Raw genomic sequence first — 26464 nt, 5'->3', positions numbered from 1 at the left:
TATTTTCAAATGCTCATTTATGATCATGCATTTTTGGGAAATGTGGCATTTTAGAAAGAAATGTTTCATATACACGACTCTTGCATCTGGAACCGATGTAAATAGACAACAGCACTCTTCTACTATCTTCTTAAAACATGCACTCATCATGCACATAATCTTTTTATACGTTCTGAATTACGGTTGGTCAAAATTAAAATAAAGGAAATAAACGTAATCGGGCTCAACATGCAACTTACTCAATATGGCTAAACAATAACGTCCATTACCTTTCGCACCGTATAATTACCTTCGGAAACAGTATACTGAATTTCACTTGCTGCTTCGTTGCTCCATTCCAAACAGTTGCGTTAATTCTTCTTTAACAACATCTCGTCGGTTGGGCGTGCAAGGAATTAAACAACATAGTAAGTGTGTCAAAAATGCATTCTCAATCTGAGAATAAACCATTAACAAGGTTCAATTTTGGGGAATTAAACAGTCTCAAGTGTAAACAGTCCGTAAAAACAATCAATTTGAAAGAAACTAATAATGCGGAACACGAATATATGAATATTAGGATATCAGCCACCCTAATTAAGGATCTTCCGCAGTCCCTGGCATTGTTTTTTGCGTGGGGGGTATTCATGATTTCAACACCCAGCGAGTACCGTGAACAGAAGCATCCCCCCTGGCACCAGATTATGTTACACGAAACAACTCGCAACGCAACAATGTTTTGAAACAGGTTTACGCATCGAATATGATATATATGAGTTTGTAACACAGAAATTATTTTGTGTAACATTACCTTAAAATTGCGCTTCTTGTTGGGGTTTTCATTTCAAAACATTGCCAACATGAATGTGTAGAACACCTAAATAGCCTCGTGAACCCAGACGCTCACTTTTGTTTACTGTATATTATAAGTTTGTGTTTAGATCTATTGTATACAGTGAATACTGAACAAGTGAAGAAAAGAATAGGCAACGTCTAGCCGTCTACTACTACAAACTAAATATTTTGGCTGTTTTGATTGTACATGATTTATGACGAGTGTTATAGGTCTTTCTTTCATAAAGTACGTATAATAGTTGTGCAACATGCATAGCGGTTTAAAGGATCAAGCTAGTTTCTCTCCAATTTTGCACGATTGTACATTGTGTGCAAAATGACCCACTAATTGACTAAGTTAGTACTGGCAATGATACTTCACCTAAGCGAAGTATTAGGAAACATACATATATCACGGATTATGTGTAAGTTCATTGACGTAGCTACTGGTCAGTTCACGTAGCTCTGTAAGGCAACAATCCTCTGGTAATGGTAACTTTCCTATGTGAGGAGCGAGTACACTGGACTGTGTGTGGTATGAATTTTCAGACTCTTCACACTGGATAGCCTGAGGGGGGAAAATACAAGTAAAAAATGAGTGTTTATGCCAATATTATACTATTTGATTCATGTTCGTTAGCAGTGTGAATTACTAAATTCGTGAATCGAGATTTCGTTACCATAACATAAGAAACAAACAATGAATGTTTTCATTCGTGCAATGCATGGGAAGGAATATTTTCGTGCGCGTTAAAAGATGGAAATAGTTTCCATCTTTCACCTGGAAATAATTTCCGTCTTTCACCTCATGAAAATATTCTTACTTTTGCACTCATAAACATTCATGATCATAAATAGTATACTGACCACTTCCTTAGCAACAATCTTCAGAAAGTTAGCACACATTGTCCCCATATCCGATTGGCATAATCTTTAAAGAAAAAAGTTACGTTCTTGATATCACTTGTTACCTCAAATTACGTACATATATAGCTACGTTCGACAATATACGAACACAAATATATATATAACATACGTATAAATCTAAGTCGGATAATCAGGGATGAAAGGACTCGATTAGAGCCTTGTCTATAACTTTGCTATTGGTAAGTATAGGCCTTCAAGACCGTTGTTATACAACACACTTCGTTGTTTCCATGAGACTCGATTCTTCCTAATTTTTATTGCTTACATATATATTATTTTGTTAAACAAACAAAAATTCCTCACGTGGGTATTTTTCACAGTTGAACCAAGCTAGCATACTAACCTATCAGTGGCTGTCTTGCTGGGTAGTTGACTGATTCGATGACATAATGACGATACTTTGGTTTGCATTTTCTCCAACTGGTACGTATTTGGTACAAGAAGGCCAGCCTATAAGATTATAAAAACAAACCAACTGATTTAATGTACAATCTATAATAATTATCCTTTTTAATGTTGTTGTAATGTTGTCAAAAATACTATATCCCAAGTGATTCAACACTATTTCTTCGAAAGTGAAGCAACATTACCTTGATGTCATTAAACTTCTCCCATAACTTGATGTAGTCAAGATAAATCTGACCTCCGGTATTCCAGCCGTTAACCAGAGAAGAATTTTCACGCGGAGCAATCTCTTCAAGTAATTCCTTGATCGAATCGTACTCTTCTAAACGCAACGGGATATCATACCAAATGTTAGACCTCTTAAAAAAGGACGAGGAAAGACTGCTGGCTTTGCGACTGCTCGCTTTTACACGACTATTCAGTTATAGTTCCCTTGATTGAGGTGGGAAATACTAAATTATAGTTAACAAAATTTAATCCGTTGCATTAAATAATTGAATTACCGTTTATTATAGCAGACGAAGCTAAACTGTTCAAAATGACCTCATGACTCAGATTGAAATTGCCAGATTTGAGAAGATGATACGCCTCGTCTCTGGGTCGATTTTCCTTCCTTGCACGAACCACCTAAAATACAAGAATAAATCTCTATTTTAATTGGCAATTTCGAGCTTCAGACAATACAGAGCAGTTTATATATACAATGTATTTTATAACCATTGACTATCATTATCAATACCACTATTCTTTGAGTCTAACGCAACGAATATCCTCAACAACGCACCTTTGCCTCGTGTATCCATGTCACAGGGATACAAAGATCATTCAGTAAGAAAGTTTCTCTATCACTGAAATTGACCTCATCATCCAATGTGCAATAATGAACTAAAACCTCCTGGATAGCTTGCTCGCGTCTGGAAAACGTAAAAAGTGTTTTGAATATTTAAAAAGTTGTAGGACAAAATAATGAACAAGGCTATAGAGACACCGTGACGGTCAATTACCTCACTGGATCCTGAATGTGCATTAAAACGAATACAGCCCAGTGCCACAGACCAATTGCTTCCAGTTGTGCTGCATAACTCGTGTTTAAATAACTTGCGTAATACTCAGGTAGATGATGATAACCAACAGAGCGAAGGATTTGATAAAGATGCCAGCTAAATAAATGTATGAGATCTGCTAACTTGACTGTTTTCAAGTCTTGTCGTTACCTGAGGTCTAAATTTTTTTGTCATACGTTGCCTGGTAAAACTCGTGAGACGGTCAACATGCACAACAGCCTCTATACACACCAGTTACAGTCAGTGGGACCCTAAGAACTGTATTTATAATTTCACTCTGCTTTTTGATAAACGATGATGTGAAAGAAAGTCTTTTAAAAGTCTTGAACTAAAAAGCTTTATCGCTGCAGTCGATTTAGTTCAAAATGGTTTCTTTCCAAGTAGATGTACGAAATTAGCATCACCAAAGCTCGATTTAAAAAATGAACACAAAAGCAGTGTTGATTATATACCTGAGACTAGCATCAAGTTGATATTTTGTATATGACGCCGGTGCCAATGTTTTCTCCAGTCTGTGGGATCGTTTACAAAAAAGTTTAATAAGATGATAACAGGTATCCCGACATGCTTTGTGCTCTGTTTCATCGTCTGTGTCTCCATCGGCCAGAACGTCGTCCGTGCCCGCGAGATATGATGGACTTGGTTCTGTGGCATAAATTTCCGTGCTTGTTCTGCCTTTGAAAGAATTCGCATATGACGCCAAAGCATCTGATATAAGGCCGCTTGTGGAACGTTGGTACCACAAATGTAAGGCAAACGTCCTCTTCCAATCCAAATCTTGACAAACTTTGATACCACGCCAAGACAGTTCTCCCGCTAGTAACGAGTAGATCCTCAACCTGTCTGTGCTGATAAACTTGTCAACCTGAAATAAGATGAATAAATTACAAAAATCATCCAACGGACCATTTTAAATACCTGAACACATACATACCTTATGTTCTAACCAATCATCGAGCTGCTTTAGTAGCCATTGTCTTACAACCATATTCACTGACGACTGTGCCAACAATAACGATAATCTGGTGTCGCCATTCGATTGCGCAACCTGGCAAGCTGCGTTGATCTGTTTTCCAGTGAGGAGTGAGAATATAACTCGCAGATGGTTGTTGTCCTGTATTTTAAAGAACAAAGTAGAATAGAAATTCCCAAGGAGTTTGAGCGAAGTGTACTAAATTCTAACATGAAAAACTACATGAAAACACGAGTAGAGAAAAAGTTTCATTTCACTTCCCTTATATACTTTTTACATGACGTATACAATTACCCACCTTAGCTTTAATGTTTTCTATTTCTTCGTTTATGACGCTCCGTGATGTTTCAGCCAACCAATTAGAGAGTGCTTCTTTTCTCGCAAGTGCTTCATCGTAACCATCATTGGATGTGCCATCGTTCTCTATCAAGATTGAAAAGCAAAGCGCATCATGATCCTACTATAGGTCATCCATGATTCTTCTGAAATATTATCCAATATCCAAATATATTCCATAATTATATTTTTGACTTCTCTTCATCAAAGGTTGTTAAGAATTCCTGAGTGTATGCATTGAATTTAAACAAGATGAAATGAGTCATGCTATAGGTACTAACCCGTATCCATAGAATCCTTCGAGACTGACAAATTACCCCACAGTGCAACAGCTAAGTCCATGACTGAAGAAAATGTATCAGCGGATTCTTTAAACGTAGTAGAAGCTGTAAATCATTTAAAAAATTGAAGAATGATTTAGTATTAGACGAGGTCAAGAAGATGTTTGAAAATATATGAATGAGTATCAAGTCACATCATGAACAACCAGATGAAAAACACTAGAATATTCTAAAAGATGGATTTATATTTGTCCATATTTCAGGGTGCAGTTAACACCTCTTTCTGACAACATTTTCTCTTTGTTTGTGAAGACAAGTAACGGATATACCTAACATCTCTTTGCTTTTGGCGCCTACTTCGGCATACTGATGAAGCGCTGTTACTCCTTCGGTCGGGGTGAAATATGGCGAGCTGTCGTCTTCATTTCGAGAGACGTTAGCAAGACAAATCTCAAGTCTTTCAATCAATCGAGCCTATGCATATTATAATGATAAATAGAAGTATATATATGTGTATTAACAATATGTGTATCCGGCTTACTAATGTATAAATCCCAAAAGCAAAATGACCTTGATAGCCTCAAGATGACATGATGAACTTGTGCAGGCAGTGAAGCTAAGATTAGTACTGACATTCCCTATTCTCAGTACATGGGTGTTTTATAGACCCTATATTCATGCAAAACATGCAAGCCAGAGTTTGCCGGTGGGTTTTCTCAGGGTAGATGAGAACATATTGATTAAGACTAACATATTACGCTTTTTTTGTTGAACAGCTAGAACGTAGGGTGAAGTAGGCTGCATCAATGAGCTCGGTGAGTGGGCAAGAGATGTGTTCAACCATATACCATGCATATGCATGGCATTCGTGAAGTACCTGCATGAGGATCTTGTGCAGCCGTTTAAACATATGCATATATTGCCGAAAATACTGTACCTGGTTTACATCACAATCCGATTTCATTGTAGGGTTAACGTTAACCCTTGCGCAACTGATTGCAAAGGAACTGGATTGTCTATTGTTAACTGAGGTTGCAATCAAGGGACTTCCCCTTACAATTTCACGTCGTAAAGATTGATCCGTTGATTTCGGCGACAAGCTCATTATTCTCGAAGGATAAACTAATTTCCAGGCTGGCCCCCATCCAACTCGAAATGATCGTCCCATGGTCAGTCCGGCGTCTGCATAAAGATTATGTTTGCCAGCGGTGATAGATTTCGAGAGAGGAACGAGTGCCGGTTGAGTTCTGATACCAGCTGCTTTCAGAGCAGTCTCTGATGGACTACCAACAGCACTCGGCAGCAAAATTGGTTGAGGAAGGCTATACCACTGCGGTTTGTTGCGATAATTCTCGTAATCTAGGAAGAACAGGTAGTTAAAGGCAATCTACCTAATACTCTATCCTATAGCCTAAAGTATCACACGAATAGTGTTTTAGCGTGAGTTGATTATTATAACGAGTTACCAATCATTTTTATTTTAGTAAAAAGTAAATCTAGGTACAAAACTATGTCGGTACAAAAGTAAATAATATCCCACTGCCTAAATTGGTATACTATTGGAAGAACCTAAGGCATTCTTAAAGATAGCCAACCTATTCTTCTCTCTTTTGAACTTCTTGATTCATCTCGTGGTAGCGTCTCTGGATAGAGTGTCACGGATTTTGTTTTCACCGGGGAGTAAATCGGCCGGTCACCTCTGCTATCGAACTCATCAAAACCAGTGGAATTTAATACTGATTTATTTCCCAGTCGAAACTCTCTTGGTCTCATATCGTTGTTGTTTATATACTGCTGAGGCTCATCTGTCTCGCCAAAGAATGAAGCCTTCATGACTTGCATCCGATGAGATTTGACACCCATCGCATTTGCTAAATGATGTGATGCAGGAGATGCTGTTGTCTCTTCTTCCAGTGGTTCTTGAAATTCTAAAAAATACGTTTTCATTCAGATCGATAAAATCATGAGCTGAGGTGGGTGCGTAATGGCAGACTGAGCTCCACCATCCTTATCTGTTTACAGAAGATGAGAGAGGTTTTCCCCAGGGCGCATACTAGAACTCTTCAGACGAGGACCCCTACGCCAAAACGTCGTGAAGTTTCCTTGCATATTTTAGGCATTTGTTGAAAAGCTATTTGAAGAAGTCGCCACGCTTATTCCTGGTTATCTTGAAATATAGAAGTAGGTTGATGGTTCGTTCATTCTAAGTAGTTCACCAACGCGGTGAAATAAAAATATATGATATGCAATATAATACCTGGAAAGCTTTCGTGACTAATGTCAGTCATCTGGCTTTCATCTTGTGACCCCAAATATGAATTCTCGTCATACATTTTATCTTCCATTGATTTCTTTCTATTTTCTAAATCCTCCTCCAAACGCATTTTCGCAGCAATCGCGGCTTTCTCTTTTTCAAATCTAGCCTTTTCAAGCAGTTTCTCCTTATCCTGTACAAGAGACCAGGAGTTTTCAAGTATAGCAAGGACTAGCATAAACAAGTTGTTAGTATGACAGCAAGGCACTGATACAAGCATTCGAATTCTTTAGCAATGTACTGCTTTAAATTAGGGCACTTTTTAAAAAAAGGTAAACATATCAGGATTGATCAACAAATTTAGAGAAAACCCTAATTTGTGCTGTCAGAAAAAAAGACAAAAACAAAGAACTATGTGACTAATAATTAAGTGAATTTTCCAACTTAGGCCTTACTTCGTGCAAAGAACGTAATGGTGGTCGTGTCACAGTCCCATCTTCCATTTCGATTTGAACCTCTTTCAAACCATATCGTGTAAAATGATCCACCTAAAAATGCCGTCATATATATCATAATTTGAAATAGATCTTCTGGAAATAGACTATAGAAATACTATAGGACTGTCTGTATGTCGAAATAAGGAAAAACATTAATCAAGGTATGGTAGTCTCAACAACCACTCACGGTAAAAATCCAGGTTCCAGTGTCTGCTTCATATTCAACGAAAGTTGCACCCAATCGTGCGGTGGCAGTCTCCAACTTTTCAAGCCATCCTACCTTCCGAAGCCGATCTGGGTTCTAAAAAATTTTGAGTACAGAAGGTTTCATGACAAAAACAAATTTTGCGCGAAGAAATACTTCAGCAATACTGCATTAGAGAGAAATGTTTGATCTTGAAATTCAATGACGTCGTCGCTTACTTTGATGGGAGTACGCGTCGTTTTGTCATTCGGCCACACTTTGTACAATGTCACTTCAGACTTCCTATTGAGACCATTTCCAACGGGAGGTTTATCAGCGTAAGTATCTGGATAAACTTCAATTTCCCGACGACGGAAACTCACTGAAAAAAGACAATAAAAGTCAGTAAGAAGAGGAGCGTGTATTTGCGACACATGAACGACTAATTTTACTGTTATATTGGAACACAGTGGATTTTTTAAGATTTCTGAATGCAGAATACAGTCGCTTGCACATTTGGTGTACTTTGCGGATCCACAAGTGAACTGAAATTTTTTCAACCAAATACATATCCTGGTCTAAACAAGAATAACCGTGTCTAAAGAAGAATATCACACACTTACCAATTTCATCTAAGTTCAATCCAGCAACATTTATGTCTCCAAAGAATTTTACCATTCCAAATCCCTCTCTACCAACGACAAAATCACCAACGATTACATCCCCATTTTCGTCAACCAGGTCATCAAGTTCGGAAATCGATGGATTACAATAGTAATCGGATCTAAAATTAGGAAATAATAACTTTATAAATTATTATCCATCCACTGAATTTGTACTGATAGGCACTCTGGCCAAATAAAAAATATTATAATTTTGTTCACTTATATGATATACACATATATAACAAACAAGTTAAAATCATATACACTAAATATTCTATTCAATTATATAGCAAATTTTCCATTGTTTGATGAGGGACAACCATTGAATATTATAACGTACCTTTCGAGGATAACTCCACAACCTCTCTGTCCATCATTTCGCTGTATTTCTTCTTCCAAAGTCTCCCCTTGTTTTGGTTCCGGTCCTTGCTCATCATCATCACTCTCCGTAGGTTCACTTCGTACCGTGTTCGCCTCACCATTTACTGCCGTTTTCCATGCATTTACTCTTGGTCTACCTGAATCTTCCTCGTCTCTTGGAATATCTGAACGCCTTACCCCGACGACAGGACTATCCTGATCATCTTGACTAAGCGATGTGTTCGCCTTAGGGGAGTGAAATTTATCTCGAGTGCTTTCTCCGTTACTGGCTGGTCTCAAGTGTGGCGTTTCTGGCGAGTCCTCGCGATCTTTATCACTGCTCTGTGATACTTCACTGGCAATACTTCTAGTCTGATAAAGACACGGGATAATTTATAAAGGCCTTGTTACACGATGCGATTTTTCTCGCAACGCGTTATACAATTCTACTTTTGAGAAAAGTAAATTAGTAAAGAGTTTTCGAAATAAGAAAACATCTCTGGCCTAATAAGCACAAAGGTTTCGTAGTTCCGAAATTTACATCTCTCAAAAGTAGAAATGGATTGCAAGTTGCAAAAGAATTGTATCGTGTATAACACGACCTTACCTTAAGTTATAGTGCAGCATTTTAAGTAAGTTGCCACCATGTTACTTATGTAATAACAAAAAATGTGCTAATGGTACCTAATTAACGGTTGCTAGTTAAAACATGATGTGCATCCAATATACTAACCTGTGATTTACTATTCAGGACAAGTTTCTTTACACTTCTTCTTGGTACAAATGTCTCACCAGTGTATTCAATATCATCATCCAAACCATCAAATAAATGCGCCTGAAGGTGAAACAGTCGAGTATGATTACCACTTCTAACCAACTTGAATTTCAAGTTCCACCAATTTCAAGTTCCCTCCCATAATTTTAACTATCATCATGGCGATCACGATGATGAGTGAAATGACTTGTGTTACAACACAGGGGGCGGTTGTACGATCCCCGGTTGGTAGCTTTTTCAATCACTCTAAATTTACCCGCTGTTTAATATAATCTGGATTAAATCTTAGTATTGGGGATTCTCTTTACTGACGGACAAGCGACCATAGACTGATATGTAGCTACAGTATCATAGTCATTGATAAAAAGACTTGTATCGGCTGTTATTATAAGCCATATACACGCCTTCTCGGGCTGATTCATCAAGCATAGCGAAATAGTCACTTATAAACGAACAAAAAAAAACAACCTGTGAGAAGTTTGGTTTTCCAATCGCACGTGGTTTTATTCTCGCGGAGGGACGAGGTGATACCTGCCATTTAAGAAAAAAACAACAAATAAGCCGTACACATATAGCGTCCTTTTATCCTACACCTTCCTCATCTAAATTTCACATTTTAAACCATTATGGAAAACAAACGCTTATTTTTGGGCAGATTTTGTTAAGCATAAAAATTAACAAAGAAATAAAAAAGTGAGTGTAAAACGTTGTTTACAGTACATGCAATTGTGCCAAAAAAGGGAAAACTAACTTTATATTGCGAAGGTGTGCTTGTCCCTCCTTGTTTTCCTTGTGACGTTATAATCGATGGTCTGTCATTCTTGGAACGCTTCTATAATACATAAATAAAACTTCCAACATCGAGTCCTCCACTATACTAAAGGAAGTATTTTTAGTCATTCCGTGTGCCCCTGCCCCCCAACCAAAATATGTGGGATTTCGATTTTAAATCTTTATTTGAAGATGAAGTGATTTTGATGGTGTACGTTCGTGCAAAAGGACAGGATTTATTGTCGTTCCACCTTAACCAACAGCAATATAACAAATTACAATATGTGTGTGATTCTGTGGCATTAAAAACCGTCACTTCATAAATATTGGAGTGGTTGGATGAGGTTAAATACTTTTTTTATGTGGATTTAGGCTTTTGTTCCTGGGGCTTGCCAGGGCCACAAAATATAACACCATCGACAAAATTTGACAAGTTTTGGAGCAAACAATAAGAAATTATGGATTCTGTTGTATTTCGTGATTTGAAGACTCGAGCAGTACGGACACGCAGTCATTATACTATATTGTATACCCTTGCTAAAACCACCGCAGCGCCCATAAGATGGGTACAAATACGGGTGTGAAATACATGTTTGAACTTACCGTGAGATTTCTGAAAAGAGGAGAATCTCCAAATGGAGAACTAGTCAACGCATACACTTGCTGTTGTAACTGCTGTTGCATTTGTTGTTGTTGTTGTAGTGCAGCGACGTTGTTTTGACCGCTGCAAGAAATAAACAACACTTGTTAGCTCATCCAGCTCTAGTCCCTATGACCAAACTGAACTATCAAATCAAATACATCCCAACGCATTGACTGAAATTTCCTTTTAATACATATTTCGATAAAAAACATTTCAAACACTCAAGAATCAATCATTATCGTTAACGTAACTTACAGACCAAGCACTCCTGCTCCAGTGCCTCCAAGAGCTAAGAAATGAGAATACACAATTTACAATTTGATTATTTATTATTTTCCTCTATCCGGATTTCAGTAAATGAATAGACTTTTGTCATAATGACGTCAAACGCGGAAAGCTGGATGTTACACGAAGTTTGATTGGCTAGTTAGTTTTGCGGAGTAACACCGGGTCCGGTCAGTCCAGTGTAATGACAGAACCCGCGGAGTAGTTTTGGATTGATAGGGACAGAGAAAATATTTAAAAATTCTCTGTAATGGGCCCTCTGTAATAGGCAATATACTATACATATACAATGAGTAGTAAATATGTACGCTGTCTGTACAGGTACTATCTGATAATGGGGACTTATTTTAAATGGCTTTATAATAACGACGAATGCTACCTAATAGCATATGCTACGTTCAGGAAGATTGCATTACACACATCAGATACAAGATAATAACAAACTTACTCGTCTGACCGAAAGCACCACCCAAAGCAGAGGTTTGACCAAGTGTTGAACCAGTGGTACCAAATCCGAGGGTGTTATTACCAAACAACCCAGTACTACCAGTTGTACCAAACATATTAGTAGTGCCTGTTCCAGTACCAAACGTCGTTCCAAATGCTGGTTTGTTCTGCGCACCAAATAGACTCCCAGTATTTGCCATCCCAAAGGTACCTGAAGTACCAAGAAAACGTTTTCATCGAGATTACAACTGCACAATCACTATGCGTCCATTATGCTAACATAAATGATAACTAAACCAAATCTCATACTAATTTTCTCGTAATTTTTTGTATTCAATGTGAATCTTTTATTTCGCGAAAGAAAGAAAAATTGTCTAACCTAAATTTTTCTGAAACGTTCATCAAGATGTTAAACAATTAAAATAAAATTTTAACGCTAGATTTTATAAGCGCGATAATTTTGAATAAAGGTTTATATATACAGTAAAGCTCACGTATGAAGTAGTATCCATAGTGGTACAGTAACAGATGGATGAACTTACCGGGCGTAGATTTTGCACCAAACAGAGACGCCTGAAAGTTATATAAAAGGACTGTCAGATGACGATTCTGTACACGAGAAGCGGAATAACAACAATTCCAACAAAATACGGCAACTGATACACTATACCTGAGACGTTTGTCCAAATGTCGAAGTACCGAACATCCCAGTTCCTGATGTATTAGTTCCAAATGTTGGTTTTCCAAACAAACCACCAGTCTGTGAAGAAGAACCAAATGCCTATTGAATGAAATTTCTTATTTTCTCATTAGTTAGGGATGATCTATAAGGTCTTTCCCTGTTTGCAAGACCGTAGTTAAACAATACGGGTTTTGCACGTCACAGCATCAAGTTTAACCATGATGTTGTTCATTCTTTTGTTATTATCATAATTTTGAGTTAGAAACTAAGTTTTAAGCAGTTGCACTTAATGTCATGAACTATGTAGAAAACACTTTGATAGGTCCGAACTAATTTCAATGCGTGAAATGCTAGTGCTGGGAAGATACTAAATAATAGTTAAAAACCCAATAAAATCACTAACCTGAGTGGTTTGACCAAATGAAGGTGTACCAAACAAACTGCTGCCAGATGAGGCTGTGCCAAATGCAGGTGTTGTTCCAAACAAACCAGTTGATTGCGTGGTAGTCGTTGAACCAAACATCCCCCCCTATATAAGTTAATATTGAATATTCGTGAAGACAAACTTTAGAAATTATGGGAAACTTACAGCTCTGTATTGTTGTGCTTTATGCAAAAGTGGTTGGTACAAAGAAGAGTGCTTGAAAATATATCATGAGTCCAAATTCGATTTGGGATTATGGGGGGGGGGGGTTGGGTTGTTCAAACTGTCAGCTAGTTTAAATGTGATTTTAAGAGCAGACACTGTCCAAGCATTATCCCACAATTACTATCTACATTTAACTGCATTGAACATGCTAAGTATAAACAACTGTCATCTTACCGGTTTGTTACCAAAGAGTGAACTGGATGTATTTGTAAATGCAGATGGAGTGCTGAATGTTGTGCTCGAGGCACCAAATAATCCGCCTGATGTTGTTTTGGCACCAAATATATTGCTTTGTCCAGATTGTCCAAAAATACCAGTCCCAGTACTTGTGCCAAATCCTCCTTCAACATTTAACAATTTAACAAATTTTATGCCACTCGTGTCTCATTTTCCAATATAACAGAAAATGTTTCTCAACTGTGGTATTGGTCAATTTCAATGCACTTGTCTTGATGGTTGAGCATTATAGCTGCTACTGATTTTGTTCAGGTAAAATCTCCTAATGTGTCTCCTAGTTGAACTAATAGTGATCAACATTGAGCTAGAGGTGTTAAACCTGATATGATATTGAAGTTGATGGCAATCACTGATAACTACAAAAATTTAGTATGTCAATATACCTGTCCCGAACGTTGTTCCACCAGTTGAAGCGCCAAATGAACTGCCAAACATACCAGTTCCAGTAGTGGTGCCAGTACCAGCTTGTGGACCTTTTCTACCAAGTTGATAATCCTCCATACGCAGTTCCTTAAGAATTTTAAGAAATAGTGCATGATAGCCACACATATACTAACAAGAGTGCAAATATACACAAGGCTGGGTCAAGAGGTGTGAGGTTCTAGAATCATAGAAATCTATGAAAAATGTCAAGCCAAATAACACTCCCATTTTACAAATGACAAGTTCTTACCTCAAGACTTTTCTTGTCATACTCTTTCATAAGTGTAATACATTGATGTTTGGTATTGATGCTGCTTTGTATACCATTTTTCATCATTGTGTCTGTACCAGTCTGAGGCTAAATGTACATAAAAATAAGATACAGTTTATGTGCAGACAATTGGTAAATACTTTTAATGATTGATAAAACAGATTTAAAATAGTGACTATTAACTTATACTCAGGACTATATGAATGAATAACCAATAATTTAATTCCAACTTTTTTCAAACTTACAGCAAATTTGGCAGGTGTTCCAGCAGTATTCTGACCAGCTGAAAAAGAAACAATCAATGTCACAACAAAACTAATGAAGACAGATTTTATAGATGCGTAATCTGCATTCAATTAATAGCATTTATGATAGTACCTGTTGAAGTGCTCCCAAACAACCCTCCTGTTGTTGTTGTACCAGATGCTCCAAATAAGCCACTACTACCTTGTGGTTTGGCTCCAAATAAACCAGTTCCAGTGTTTGTTGTTGTTGTACCAAACAAGGAACCTAAAAAACCCCACAGGTTTCTATAGCCATTCAAATTATATATAAAACATATCACTGAAAGTGCATTAATGACAAACCTGTTGTATTTGTTGATGTTCCAAACATAGATTTGTTTGTGTTTCCAAAAGCATTAGTACTGCCTGAGAATAAGCTGGTTCCAGATGAACCACTATTACCAAATAGTCCCCCGGTTGTTCCAGTTGACCCAAATCCACCAAACCCACCTGGGAGATTTCAGAGTGTGTTTCACAGTTAGAAAGGCATTATAAATATATAAATCTGAAGTACTAATACCACTACCATGTCATGCAAATGCAGGAATTGCAATTGCAAAAAACTTACTTTTTTGGGTACTTGTACCACCAAACAGACCGGTTGATCCAGTTGCAGTGGTCCCAAAGAGCCCAGTGCCAGTTTGGGAAGGTGTAGCTGCCCCAAATCCAGTTGTTGCTGTAGTTTTTGCACCAAAAAGACTACCCCCAGTTCCAAAACCTTGGATATCATATTTTCAAAAGAATGAAATTATACTGTGCTTGAAGTGCACTTCACATATAAATACCAGTTAAGCCTGAAAAAAAATGAAATTCGTAGTAGTTACCTGAGCTTCCAAAAGTTGTACCAGCAGTACTCCCAAAAGCACCTGAAAGATGACATGACATCACACAAGAAAAAGTTTTACAATCCACTCTGACTACATTGATTGGTTAAATATTGTTACTATAAATAAAACGAAGACTAGCCAAAGATAAGGGGACTGTCGATATCAAATTGAGACCTGGATTTATAGCTGAAATGGATTTACCAATAACCTCTGTTTTTATTAATACTAGTCTGATTTATCAATTACTTCTTTTTTTAAAAATTACATTTACCAGGACAAAATTATGACATGTTAACGAAAATTTTATATGGGTACTCGGAATTCATCATGGCTATATACTGTCTATATTCAATCAAGCCCTATGCAAGGCAAGCCAGTTTTAAAAGTAGGTAGGATTGAAAAGACCATGTGTACATACTTTGGAAACAAGATTTTATATCTTTTAACTGGCCAATTATATTATAAACAATTTTAACTTCTTGGAACATTTTGCAAACTTATTATTGTATTGAAAAACCTGCTCCAATTATGGCCTATTATTAAGCCCTAATAGATGGATATTTGGTTTTCTTGAATTGAGTTTCCACTTTCCATTTGATACGTGTATACTTACTTGTACTTGAACCAAACGTGGATGATCCAAATGGTGTAGACGAACCAAACATATTTGTATGGAATATAATAGATTATCACTTTATTCTACTTCAGGTATATATAAATCGACTTAGGTACAGATGACGCAGACATATGTCCAAGTTTGTTCCCAAAGGAGATTCGAAAGATCGTACCATAAATGTTTGTCACTTACAAAAAGGTACGCAATTCAGTGTATTCATAGTATTATCCCAAAGGTTATTTTAAAAAGCAATCTTCAATTTGCAAACAAGCAAAAAATGTGGTCTCGACCGGTTGACACTGGAAAGCTGGTTCAAAAATGAAAACCACAGTAACATCTGCGCCCGCAAAAACTTGCAACCAAACTTCACGTAAGCTACACGGAATAACAATGGTAGCCGATTTGCTCCAACCACATAGAGTCCAACTGAAAACGAATTACCAAACAATTTGAACGAAATGCCTTACGCTCCCTTAATAAAAAACTGTTTATAACAGTGTATCTTTTGCAACACTGTTGTTTATTAAAATATTTATCTTTTGCAACAAACAATAAGTGAAACTTGGAGCAAGTCCAGTCGTACCCAAACGGTTGTCACAGATTCCAAGCCGTTGTTCGGGCTTACTACGTCAATAGAGGCTTCTAATACCACTCATTGCAATCAGACTGCGTAGAAGAAGAATAAAGCATGCTATCATTTCTTAATGATCGCTCACATAAAGCGGAACACGTAAAACTCTATTGCCTTAACCAATTTATATTATTTCAAAATTTCTCAAAATGTAGAACATTTAGTAATCCTAAGTCCAAATTTGGCAAGTCAAAATTCCACCGACCCATCCAGGTCCAAGCGTTGTCAAGAAAAATTGCACAACAGGATTCAATTTGTTCTCACCGACGATGTAATTACAGCTAGGGACCATTATTTTTTGTACCCATGTAAAGAATTCCAGCTGCCCTTCTTTCTCACTTCTAGAATACGTTTGACCAAAAACTCCATTTAGGCATTTGTCATGGTCAAAATTCTCACAGTGATCTGAATCAACGTGAAAATAAAGTTTTTCTTTAGTAACTGATTCAGTATCAGTTTTTGCACATTCAAGTATTTCTGGGTGAAAATGAAAGATATCTCCAAAAACTGCAGCTTCTAAAGGTAGATCCTTATTGTCCCAAGGAATCAATACCATGGATAGTTCGTTATCACTTTCACTCGAATTACATTCGTTACCTAAATAAAAAAGGATGCAAGTCCTTGCAATTTTGATATTTTAATTCCATATCCCGGGGTTTGCTATCACAAATATTCTTTGGTACTTCAAACCTTCCCGCAACATCTCGAAAAATGGAATGCTTGATAAATGCTTCTGGGTTTTTCGAGACATTTCGACTAAACTGCATGGTATAACCATAACCACAGTATCACAGGATTTTCCCTCTTGAACTTTTGGAAACTTTTGGAAACATTCTATAATTTATGCTACTAAATTCCCTAGGCAAAGGTCTTGTGTCGGCGAAATATACTAGACTGTGGTAACCCCGATTAACTGATTCCACAACAGTGATCTATATAATTCCAATTTTGTTGAACAACGAACTTACCACAACGAAGCTCAAATCTTTTTACACCCTCCCTCATGTAAGTTAAAATTTCCAATGATCGACTCAAACCTTGCAAGTGTTTTGAATCAAACGACATTGGATCAAGACCAAAAGGTACTACAACACCACACTTCAACATGGAGGGAAAAGGACGAATGACGTAAGGATCATCTTGATCATCGTAATAACAAAACCTGAAAAGTTTATGTTACGTTAATTTTGACCTTCAGACGTTAATACAAAACCTTCAAACATATTCAACATAGCACCCTTAGCTTCAGCCTGGTATTCTGCCAAGGGAGGATTATTCGTTGGACACACATCTATGAAATATTGCACACTGCTACGTACTGCGTTGATTTTCCACTTACCATTCTTCGCGGTCCCGCCATACGACCAAAAGACCATCTAGCTCTGGTTCGTTCGTTATTTCCTTTAAATCAAAACGTTTCCTAATATAATTTTTCCAAAATATTTGTTCCGATAGGATTGCCTAAATATAAAATATACATACGCTCTTATTAATTTTAAGATTTTAGATTAGAATTGAAATATATGTACAGGTAGTGAACTAATATTTATACTTGTATTAAAAGCCAGTACCACTTTTTATATGGGCAATGGAACTGATTTTTTAATTGTTAACAAGTCTAGCGCGGCCATTATACAACAAGGATGTTACAATTAGGCTGAGTCTGGCTGACGATACAAAATTGCAAAAGTATTGTTATAAAGTTATGGATACTGCAGTCACAGGATTATTCGACAAAGTTGTCACAACTTGATAACTGTGTTAGTCTGTGTATACTTTGGATCGGCAACGGGAAATAAAACAAGCCTATTTGGGAGTCTTTGTTCAAAGATACGTAAAATATTCCACCGTTTGGCCTCCGCAACGGGCGACAGCTAAACCTGCAGAACCGCTTAGTTGGAGGGGGTGAATTATATACCATAGGCACAATAACTTTCCAAAGAAATTAGTCGGGCATAAGACGAATATATGAATAGGAACCTCTACCCCAAATTAACCCTCTAGCTAAGTAGCTATGATCCTGGTTAAACCGTCATATCAAACTTGATGCAGCGGGCGATTAGGTGGGTTAATAGAGCCAAGAGCTATTTACATCGTTGATATTCATTTCACAATATCAGCCTGGTATTCATTAATTTAGACCATGCCCTATGTAGCTCCTAAAAAAGAAAGAGGGCAAACCAAAGAAGAAAACAAAAGATTTTAATATACAACACCAAATTCTGACAGCCAAGAAGTTCCAATCGCTAATTGCTTATATTATCCCAGCTTAGACATACAACCAGTGGCGTAGCCAGAACGATGATTGGGGGGGCCTATATTCATATATTCGTGATACGCAGGATTAATTTCTTTTCAAATGAATTGTCTTTACAGTCTATTAACATGAATATATGAATATGGGCCCCCCCAATTATCGATGCTGGCTACGCCACTGCATACAACATACTTATACATGAACTGTTTTTAGTAATGCTGCGCAGTGTATACTAATCTATTCATATCAAAATGGTTGAAGACTAAGTCCAGCACTGGCCAGTCAAAACTCCACCAACCCATCCAGGGGCAAGAGTTGTCAGAAAAAATTCCACAATTGGATTCAGAATTCCATCACCTTCAAAATAAGTACAGCTTGGTACCATTGTTTTTTGTAGCCATGTGAAGAACTCTAGTTGTCCTTCTTTCGTATCATGATACCGACCAAATATTCCATTTAAGCATGGCCCGTTCTCTTGTTCCCGGTCGTGCTCTGAATCTGCATGAAAATACATCTTTTCTTCTTTACTGGTTTCATCTGGCTCATTAGCACGTTCCAACACTCCTTGAAGTATTTCTGGGTGAAAATGAAATATATCTCCAAATACTGTTGACTTCGAGGGTAGTTTCTCACCATCCCAAGGTATAAGTACCATTGACAAGTCATTGCAACCTTCATTGGGACTACATTCATTACCTGAATATAAGAATGATCATTAAATCAAAAGGTTAGTCACAGGCAAATGTGAACCAAGTGTAATACTGTGTTTATGGAAACCTTATTAACCATATGTATATACAGAAACTGAATATGACCATAAACTGAATGACCTACCACAGCTAAGCTCAAATCTTTTTACACCCTCTCTCATGTATGTTAATATTTCCAATGATTGACTTAAACCTTTCAATCGTTTTGTATCAAATGACATTAGATTAAGACCAAAAGGTACTACAACACCACATTTCAATGTGGATGGAAAAGGACGAATAACATAAGCATCATTTTGATCTTGGTAATAACAAGCCCTGCCAGCAAAAGAAATTAGTATAATAGATAGTGAAATACAATGGAGAAAGGCTACTATGCCCAATGACAAAATTAAATCAAAATAGTAAATTGTTATCTTACCAATGAGAGCTACCCCACTGGTACAAGGGTCCTTCAAGCTCTTCAGTGTCTGTTATAATGTTAATGTTAAAATGTTTCCTAATATATTTCCTCCAAAATAAAGGTTCTGATAGGATTGTCTATAGGAATGTGATTAGATAAAATGTGTTCAGATTGAAGGAAACATAAGGAAAAACCCAAAACACATTGCATGGTAAATAATATTAAATAAAAAATACAATACTTACTGTATTAGACATGTATGCAGCAATTTAGAAAATAGTTTTTAATTTCTTTTAGAATAGTTCAAACAAAATCCAAAAAAAGTGCTTCAGAAGGTTTACATTCATGCAACCAAAAATCTCTTGAAACACCAGCTTGTTTTCTTAATGTTAAAGTAAATTTGTACCTTCATATCATTGAATTTCTATTATCAGGGTTTCTTACTGACTCAACATATCATTTGACTTACATTTATAACAACCCAAAATACCAAGTTATCTAAAGTTGATGGTAAAACATACTAATTGCATATATCACAATAATATTTGATCATGGAGCCTCTTCTAAAATCCAACCTTCAAATATTTTTACAGAGTTTTGAATATCAGGCCCCAAATCCCAGAATATTAACCCCACCCTAAATTTACTTCACTTTATAGTGTTGGAGAAATGAATAAAGATTCTATAATAGACTACAGACATTGTTCTAAAATCTAGATATAGTATACAAACGTCTAATACAACGTTGATGCAGAACACATTTAATAGTTCTTTATTAAAAATGAAACAGTGAAAAGACTGACCTTCCATTGCTTGCAAACTTGCAGACATCGAAGAACATCCTTAGTTGAGAGAAAAAACATGATGCTGTATATTTCATCTGCGCGTAGTAAATCCCACATGTTGTAACTGAGATAAATAACAGGATAGATGATTAAACGAAAGTACAAAGGAATCTGATTCTATTGGCACTAAGTTCTTTGTAATTAATTATAAATAATTTTCTTATTATTGTATCATTCGGAATCATATGACTTATAACCTATGATTCGAATTCGATTTTTCCTGTAATTTCAGTGCTTCCACTTTTTATAGGAAACAAGCACTGACAAGGAACATTTTCGTCAATTTAGTAACTAGTAACCAGCGCGTATTGTTTCGCGAACAACCTCGTTCCTGTACATATTATCAGCCCGAGATCTTGCAGCCGCCTGTAACAGTCGTAACACACACAGACACACTGCTAGAATACCACCAACAACACAGAAACTAGCTTGCTAAGTTTGTTTTAGCACATGTATGAAATAACCCTAGTGGCCTAGTCTCAACGTTAAACATATAATAACCTAACAATTTATTGCATACAAATGTATTTAAAGCAAGCTATTTTTCTATTCACTCCCCACAAAAGGTTCAACTTTAAGGGTGATATTTTACAACCCCCCCCCCTTTCAAGGCAATGTGAAGCTTTATTAGCAACGAACAGTTTCCTTGGGGATATAAAGAAAGAAAAAACAAAGTAAAAATTTTAAACCAACTTTAATAGATTCACAGACCACGCACAATAATTCATCATTAGCGGAATTGATTAAAATGTTGTGAAACTTTTCTCAACTTTACAAGAATTAAAAATATTCGTGCTTGTTTCACGCTAATAACAAAGACTGCTAAACAAAAATCAGAAATGGACGTTTGACAGAGTCGTACCATTGTACGAAAGTTCTTCTCCCAGTGGCGCTACCAACTGGTTCTTTATATAGAGCATTAGTGCAGTCTTTGGTAAAATATTTCAGATTATCATATCCCATTGTCACGAAATGTTAGAAGAGTAATGTACCAACTCCTCCCATCTCACTCTGTTCTTTGACGAAGATTTCAAAATACTGGTAAATGATTGTTACAGCAAGTAAAATACCAGTACCAGAACCAATTGCACCTACACATATGAAGGTAGATTAAATTAAATTCACTTTGACAGCAAGCAGTGTGTAGCAACACATGAACCGTAATAGTGAGAGTTCTGATTGAACCTTCGTTCTAATGAATTGGCCAAATTTAACTCAAATATCTTACCCAGGAAATCAGCAAGAACGGAAAGGGCACCAATACAGAGACCACCAAAAGCTGCAGCAGTAGGAATATACCTGGAAAAAGAGCAGGTAATTAGCTAAAATAGAGATTGCCATATTCCAAGTCGCAATTTTTCATCCTAACTTATCTCAACGGAGTTACCTGATCAGTAATGAAAGGAATCTGCCTCGGGTGTTAGAGGTTAAACTGATCAGTATTTAATAAAATCACGAACAACAGTCTAATAATGCCCAACCTGTTCAACTCGTGGATCATGGACTTATCGCGATGGCCACGCATAACCATTTGTTGCTCTTTCAGTTGCTTGGCAACATCTTTAGCAGATGAGCCCGAAACATCAATCCATGTTTTCGAAAAGAAAGCACACGTGCCCAACATGAAGATGATATAGACCACAGCATGTACAGGATCTTGAATCACGTGAGACAGTGTTTCCGGAGGCGACATGTAATAACACATACCACCTGTAGGGTATGAACGAGCTGGGCCACCGGACGCTTCCTAAAAAGACGACAGCAAGGTGAGCTAATTATCAAAATGAAGAAACTGCTATTTAGATACGGCGCTGCAATAACTACTGTATAAAGATTATTTGAAATATCAAAGACAAGGAAACGAGAGAGTTTCCAAAAAAAAAGAAATTAGAAATAACCTAGACAGGGTATTGAGCTGCAATATTCAACTGTGTATTGCTATTTAGGCACCATATACTGATATTTCCCTCATCCTGACTACCATTCAATAATTACTGTACCTCCCAGGTTCCAAGCAAATTCACTAAGAAATGTCCACCAAATTTCACAGACAGCATTTGAGATATAAAGTATATATTGGATACCAAAGCACTCTGGAGCCAAGAAAAATTCATAAATTAATTGACTGTAAATAGTTTTCTATGCAATAGCACCTAACAAATTTCTTTTACATAGACGCCTTGAGCACAACATCACGTACTGGATTTGTAGGTAATCATTAGTATAATGTAGAGCAGAACGGGTCTACGCGACACTGCCCTAAGCTATTTTCCAGAATTTGGTCAATACCATTTTCATGAAAGCCTAGTTAATTCAGGTACAATATACGATTATGGGAATAGTTGACTGAATGCCAACAAAATATTCTTTATAGTATTGTTGTAATGCCCAGTATCTAATTTAAAGCAAAGTTTTGAATTAATATAATATTTTTTTACCTGAAGAATGATGGGGATGTTTGAGGTATAGAAAAGCTTGATTGGATAAGAACTGTACTGACCACGGTAGCGAGCAGATTTGATAGGTAAATCAACACGGAATCCCTAAATGGAATATGTTGCAGATGACGACTGGACTATGTAACTTGCTTTTATATTTCTACACTGCATTTTGTGGTAATGTCTAAAATTAGTAAATACCAGTACTTGCAAATGTCTGGAGGAACCTAGTCAACCTACCTGGAAATATATTACTACAGCAAACACAAAGATTGTTGCCATGAGGTTCATAAGATTAGGCAAATTCTGTCGGTAAAATGCTTCACGTAATCCTCGAACTTTGTCTGTCCTTGTTGCCAGTAAATGGAACAAAGCAATGACTGCCCCTTCAAATTCAGTACCTAAAATAAATAAAAATAAAAATCTTAATCTTTCATTGACATTTCAATTATAGACCCTTTAATATGGATAATGAGTTTTCATTACATCACAAAATATAAACATCAGTTCTCATCAAGGTTTACCTCTTCCAGTGTTGACAGTTGCCGGACTAAATGCTTTCCAAACAATTGTTTCACAAATGTTTGTTGCAATAAACAAAGAAATGCTGCAAAGAAGGATAATTACTATTACATAGGCATAATGAAAAATATTTTTTTGAGCCTTGGATCATTTGACTTTAATTGTTTCAGGTTATTTGACCAGCAATTCCCTCAATGTAGGGTAGAAACATCTTGCATCAAATAGTGAATAAAGAGCTTACACTTACCCAGACCCAAGACCATATCCTTTCTGCAATAGCTCATCAAGTAGTAAAACAATTAGACCAGCACAGAATAGCTATAAAAAAGAAACAAATCACATGTCATTGAACTTATTGTTGCAGGCTGTTGTCTGTGATAGCTGTTTGATCTCTTAACAGGGTGAGTGAAGCTGTTGGGAAAATGAGCAATTAGGTATTAGTTACCTGGATAATAATGATGAGGCAAATTCCAGAGCCAAGTTCAGATGGATCACCATACATTCCAGTCATAACATACACAACTGACTGACCAACAGTTATAATCATACCAAATACTAAAATGACAACAAATTATTGGTTACCCAATCAATTTGAAAATCCAAGGTGTTTTTTTATTTTTTAATAAATCTTGGTGGGATACAACCCACCAAAATACTTACATTTCTGAGCACCATTGAACAAAGCACGGTCCTTTACAGAGTCACCGACCTCAATAATTTTTGCTCCTGCCAAAAGCTATCAAAACATATCAAATTAACAGACTTTCTACATTTAACTGCTGGGTGGATGCAATATGGATTATTACCAAACACAAAAAGAAACATCTTTTTACCTGCATAATCAAACCTGAAGTCACAATAGGAGATATACCCAATTCCATCAACGTTCCTAAATAAAAGAATGGTTTCACATTATTCAAAACACACAAGTTTTTCCAAGAAATGTTAGCACCACAAAACTTTACAAAACATTTTAAATTTAAATCCCATGCCATAAAAATACAGGATGGGCTAATCAAAAGTCCCATTCGCTCATTTGTAGAAAATACAAGAAAAACAAATTCCCATGCACTATTACAACCATGTAACTATACTATGTAAAATTATATTGAATTTTCATCATTTGAACATTAGATTAAAGAAGCAAAGAAACTGATAAATGGATGCAGGAATGATAAAAAAATGAGCCAACCCTAGCTTTTTGTCTTCGAAACTAGCAATTTAAGTGAATGGAACTACTTAAAATTTCAGATTACCTCTGTTAGAAGCCAAAATGACACGTATCCAGTAGAATGGATCAGCCGAATCAGAGGACATGATGCCAAATAAAGGAATCTAAACATTCAAGTTGGACTTTGCAAATTCATATACATAACCTATAACCTATAGGCCAACTATAAATTATCCTAAAAGAATATCTAATTTGTACTTTGCAATTTGGTAATCATGGAAATCCATCACATTTTCCTTATATGTATTATTGAAGTTGAATAGCATGCTGCTTGGGGTTTCAGGCATGAGATTATCAAGTACTGTATTGACAATTTCATTGGCCAAAAAACATGTTATGCATTCTACACACCTACTCAGGGAATTCTATGAAAAATTATTATTTGGAAAATATAATGGTTAGGGACAAGTGAAACCTGACTGGTTAGCAATTTATGAAAATCTCTCCATGTGTATTTGTTTTTTTTCTTGAAGAAAATACCATCCATACAATATACTATGTTTATAGGCAGTCTAGAGTCAATATCAAACTATCAAAGTTTCAACAATGTATTATACATCTCTAAATCACTAATTATGACATATTGACCATCAATATTTAATAGAAACATTGCTTAATTTTATCTCTTCTATCTCCTTATCTATTTAATATTGTAGTCCAATTGAAATGAACTGTTTACACCGAGCCACAATTCATAAAGTATGGCAATATCAAAATTTGGTTGATTAATTTTTACTTCTTTTTAAGTGATTTTGAGCTAGGGATCTTTTCGTACCCAGGTGGGCTGACATTTTTAATTAGTATGGCACACCTATCCCTAACCCCCACCAACAGGAATTTTAGGTAGCCACCAGAAAGCAATGTGATCAAAAGCACTTTCCTAAATATCACACTTTCCTAAGTGTTGAAATTGATTTAAAACAATATCTATACCAAAATTCTTAACAAATCAATATCTAAAAATTATAAAAGAACAACAAGTATATAACTTGGTTAAGTCTAGGCTACTGATGATTCATCACAATTGAAACAGAAACTCTATGAAAAAAAAACCAGTTAAAGCAAAGACCATTGAAAAGGGAAAACACTAACCTGACAGCAAACAAGGAAGATAAAAAGAGTAATAGCTGTCCATAATACTTTTTCACGAAACTGAATCTGAAATCGATTAAAAGAGTCATTCATACGTGGAAGGCTACATTTTCGAGTGGAGTGTGTCTACTCTGATACAATATATTAGATATAAAGAATTTAAAAACAAGCCCAGAAATTTTATTTTAATGGAATCGAAAAAAGAAACGTAAAAGGATTTACTTACTCGTCTTTCTGGCTTCGCGACCTCAGGAAGAATTGAAATAAAAGGTCGAAGAATCTCCAAAAATTTCACTAAAATTAGGTAAGAAAAATGTTTAGTGGATAACAACGAATAATCGCTCCTTATACAGCGCTATTCAATGTTTTTTTTGAAGCTACATATTTCTTTGATGCTTACCTCCCATTTTAAAGGGCACTTTGGTTGTACTAAACGACGATTTTGTAAAAAATATCTGTTAAATTTTTCTACAACGGGACAACAATCGAGTGTTTAGTATAAAGAGAACTTTACATGTGAATTCAAATACTACGTCAGCTTAGCTAGCCTCGTTTTCATGCAAGGTGCTTCCATGTATTAAATTTTCTGTTTTCTAATTTCCTGGCTTTCCGAAAGAAGCCTCTTAATCTGCGGAGGGAGAGTGAGCTTTTCGTGAAATGGTAACA

At 36.3% G+C, this 26464-nt stretch overlaps 3 protein-coding genes across 5 annotated transcripts; all 3 read right to left on the bottom strand.

Annotated features, from left to right (window-relative positions):
- Positions 1–808: 808 nt before the first annotated feature.
- On the bottom strand, positions 809–15985 carry LOC114525620 (nuclear pore complex protein Nup98-Nup96-like). Its single transcript, XM_028547013.1, has 38 exons — positions 15667–15985; positions 15051–15092; positions 14795–14944; positions 14530–14676; positions 14321–14452; positions 14188–14225; positions 13922–14029; positions 13632–13758; positions 13186–13352; positions 12766–12891; positions 12351–12440; positions 12223–12253; positions 11682–11891; positions 11204–11237; positions 10909–11029; positions 10286–10366; positions 10003–10065; positions 9493–9594; positions 8740–9131; positions 8358–8518; positions 7974–8116; positions 7738–7851; positions 7509–7601; positions 7057–7246; positions 6395–6727; positions 5737–6158; positions 5129–5273; positions 4800–4904; positions 4481–4605; positions 4144–4323; positions 3662–4074; positions 3150–3305; positions 2930–3059; positions 2649–2772; positions 2331–2467; positions 2084–2190; positions 1681–1744; positions 809–1381 (listed from the first exon to the last, which is right to left on the bottom strand). The coding sequence occupies exons 1-38, from the start codon at positions 15716–15718 to the stop codon at positions 1226–1228; spliced, it is 5511 nt and encodes a 1836-aa protein (XP_028402814.1). The 5' UTR covers positions 15719–15985; the 3' UTR covers positions 809–1225.
- Positions 15986–16335: 350 nt separating this feature from the next.
- LOC114526287 lies at positions 16336–20696 on the bottom strand. 3 transcript variants are annotated; one of them, XM_028547854.1, is made up of 4 exons: positions 20474–20696; positions 17640–17761; positions 17269–17462; positions 16336–16897 (listed from the first exon to the last, which is right to left on the bottom strand). In XM_028547854.1, exons 1-4 carry the CDS (start codon positions 20570–20572, stop codon positions 16470–16472), a joined length of 843 nt encoding a protein of 280 aa, XP_028403655.1. In that variant the 5' UTR covers positions 20573–20696; the 3' UTR covers positions 16336–16469. The 3 variants fall into 3 exon arrangements, with proteins under 3 accessions (XP_028403655.1, XP_028403663.1, XP_028403646.1); XM_028547862.1 differs by having other exon boundaries at positions 17338–17462; XM_028547845.1 differs by lacking the exons at positions 16336–16897; positions 17269–17462; positions 17640–17761 and adding exons at positions 18669–19253; positions 19392–19585; positions 19689–19807.
- A 494-nt stretch (positions 20697–21190) lies between these two features.
- LOC114527080 (protein transport protein Sec61 subunit alpha) lies at positions 21191–26312 on the bottom strand. Its single transcript, XM_028548676.1, has 15 exons — positions 26199–26312; positions 26025–26092; positions 25799–25864; positions 24732–24810; positions 24309–24364; positions 24136–24211; positions 23921–24030; positions 23723–23793; positions 23478–23560; positions 23194–23354; positions 22954–23058; positions 22516–22608; positions 21997–22262; positions 21744–21814; positions 21191–21606 (listed from the first exon to the last, which is right to left on the bottom strand). The coding sequence occupies exons 1-15, from the start codon at positions 26203–26205 to the stop codon at positions 21491–21493; spliced, it is 1428 nt and encodes a 475-aa protein (XP_028404477.1). The 5' UTR covers positions 26206–26312; the 3' UTR covers positions 21191–21490.
- Between the last annotated feature and the right edge of the window lie 152 nt (positions 26313–26464).

The sequence above is a fragment of the Dendronephthya gigantea genome, unplaced genomic scaffold, assembly GCF_004324835.1.
Source record: "Dendronephthya gigantea isolate DGI-Jeju-01 unplaced genomic scaffold, DenGig_1.0 000001F, whole genome shotgun sequence".
NCBI lineage: Eukaryota > Metazoa > Cnidaria > Anthozoa > Malacalcyonacea > Nephtheidae > Dendronephthya > Dendronephthya gigantea.
This window is presented reverse-complemented; position numbering and strand designations above follow the sequence as displayed.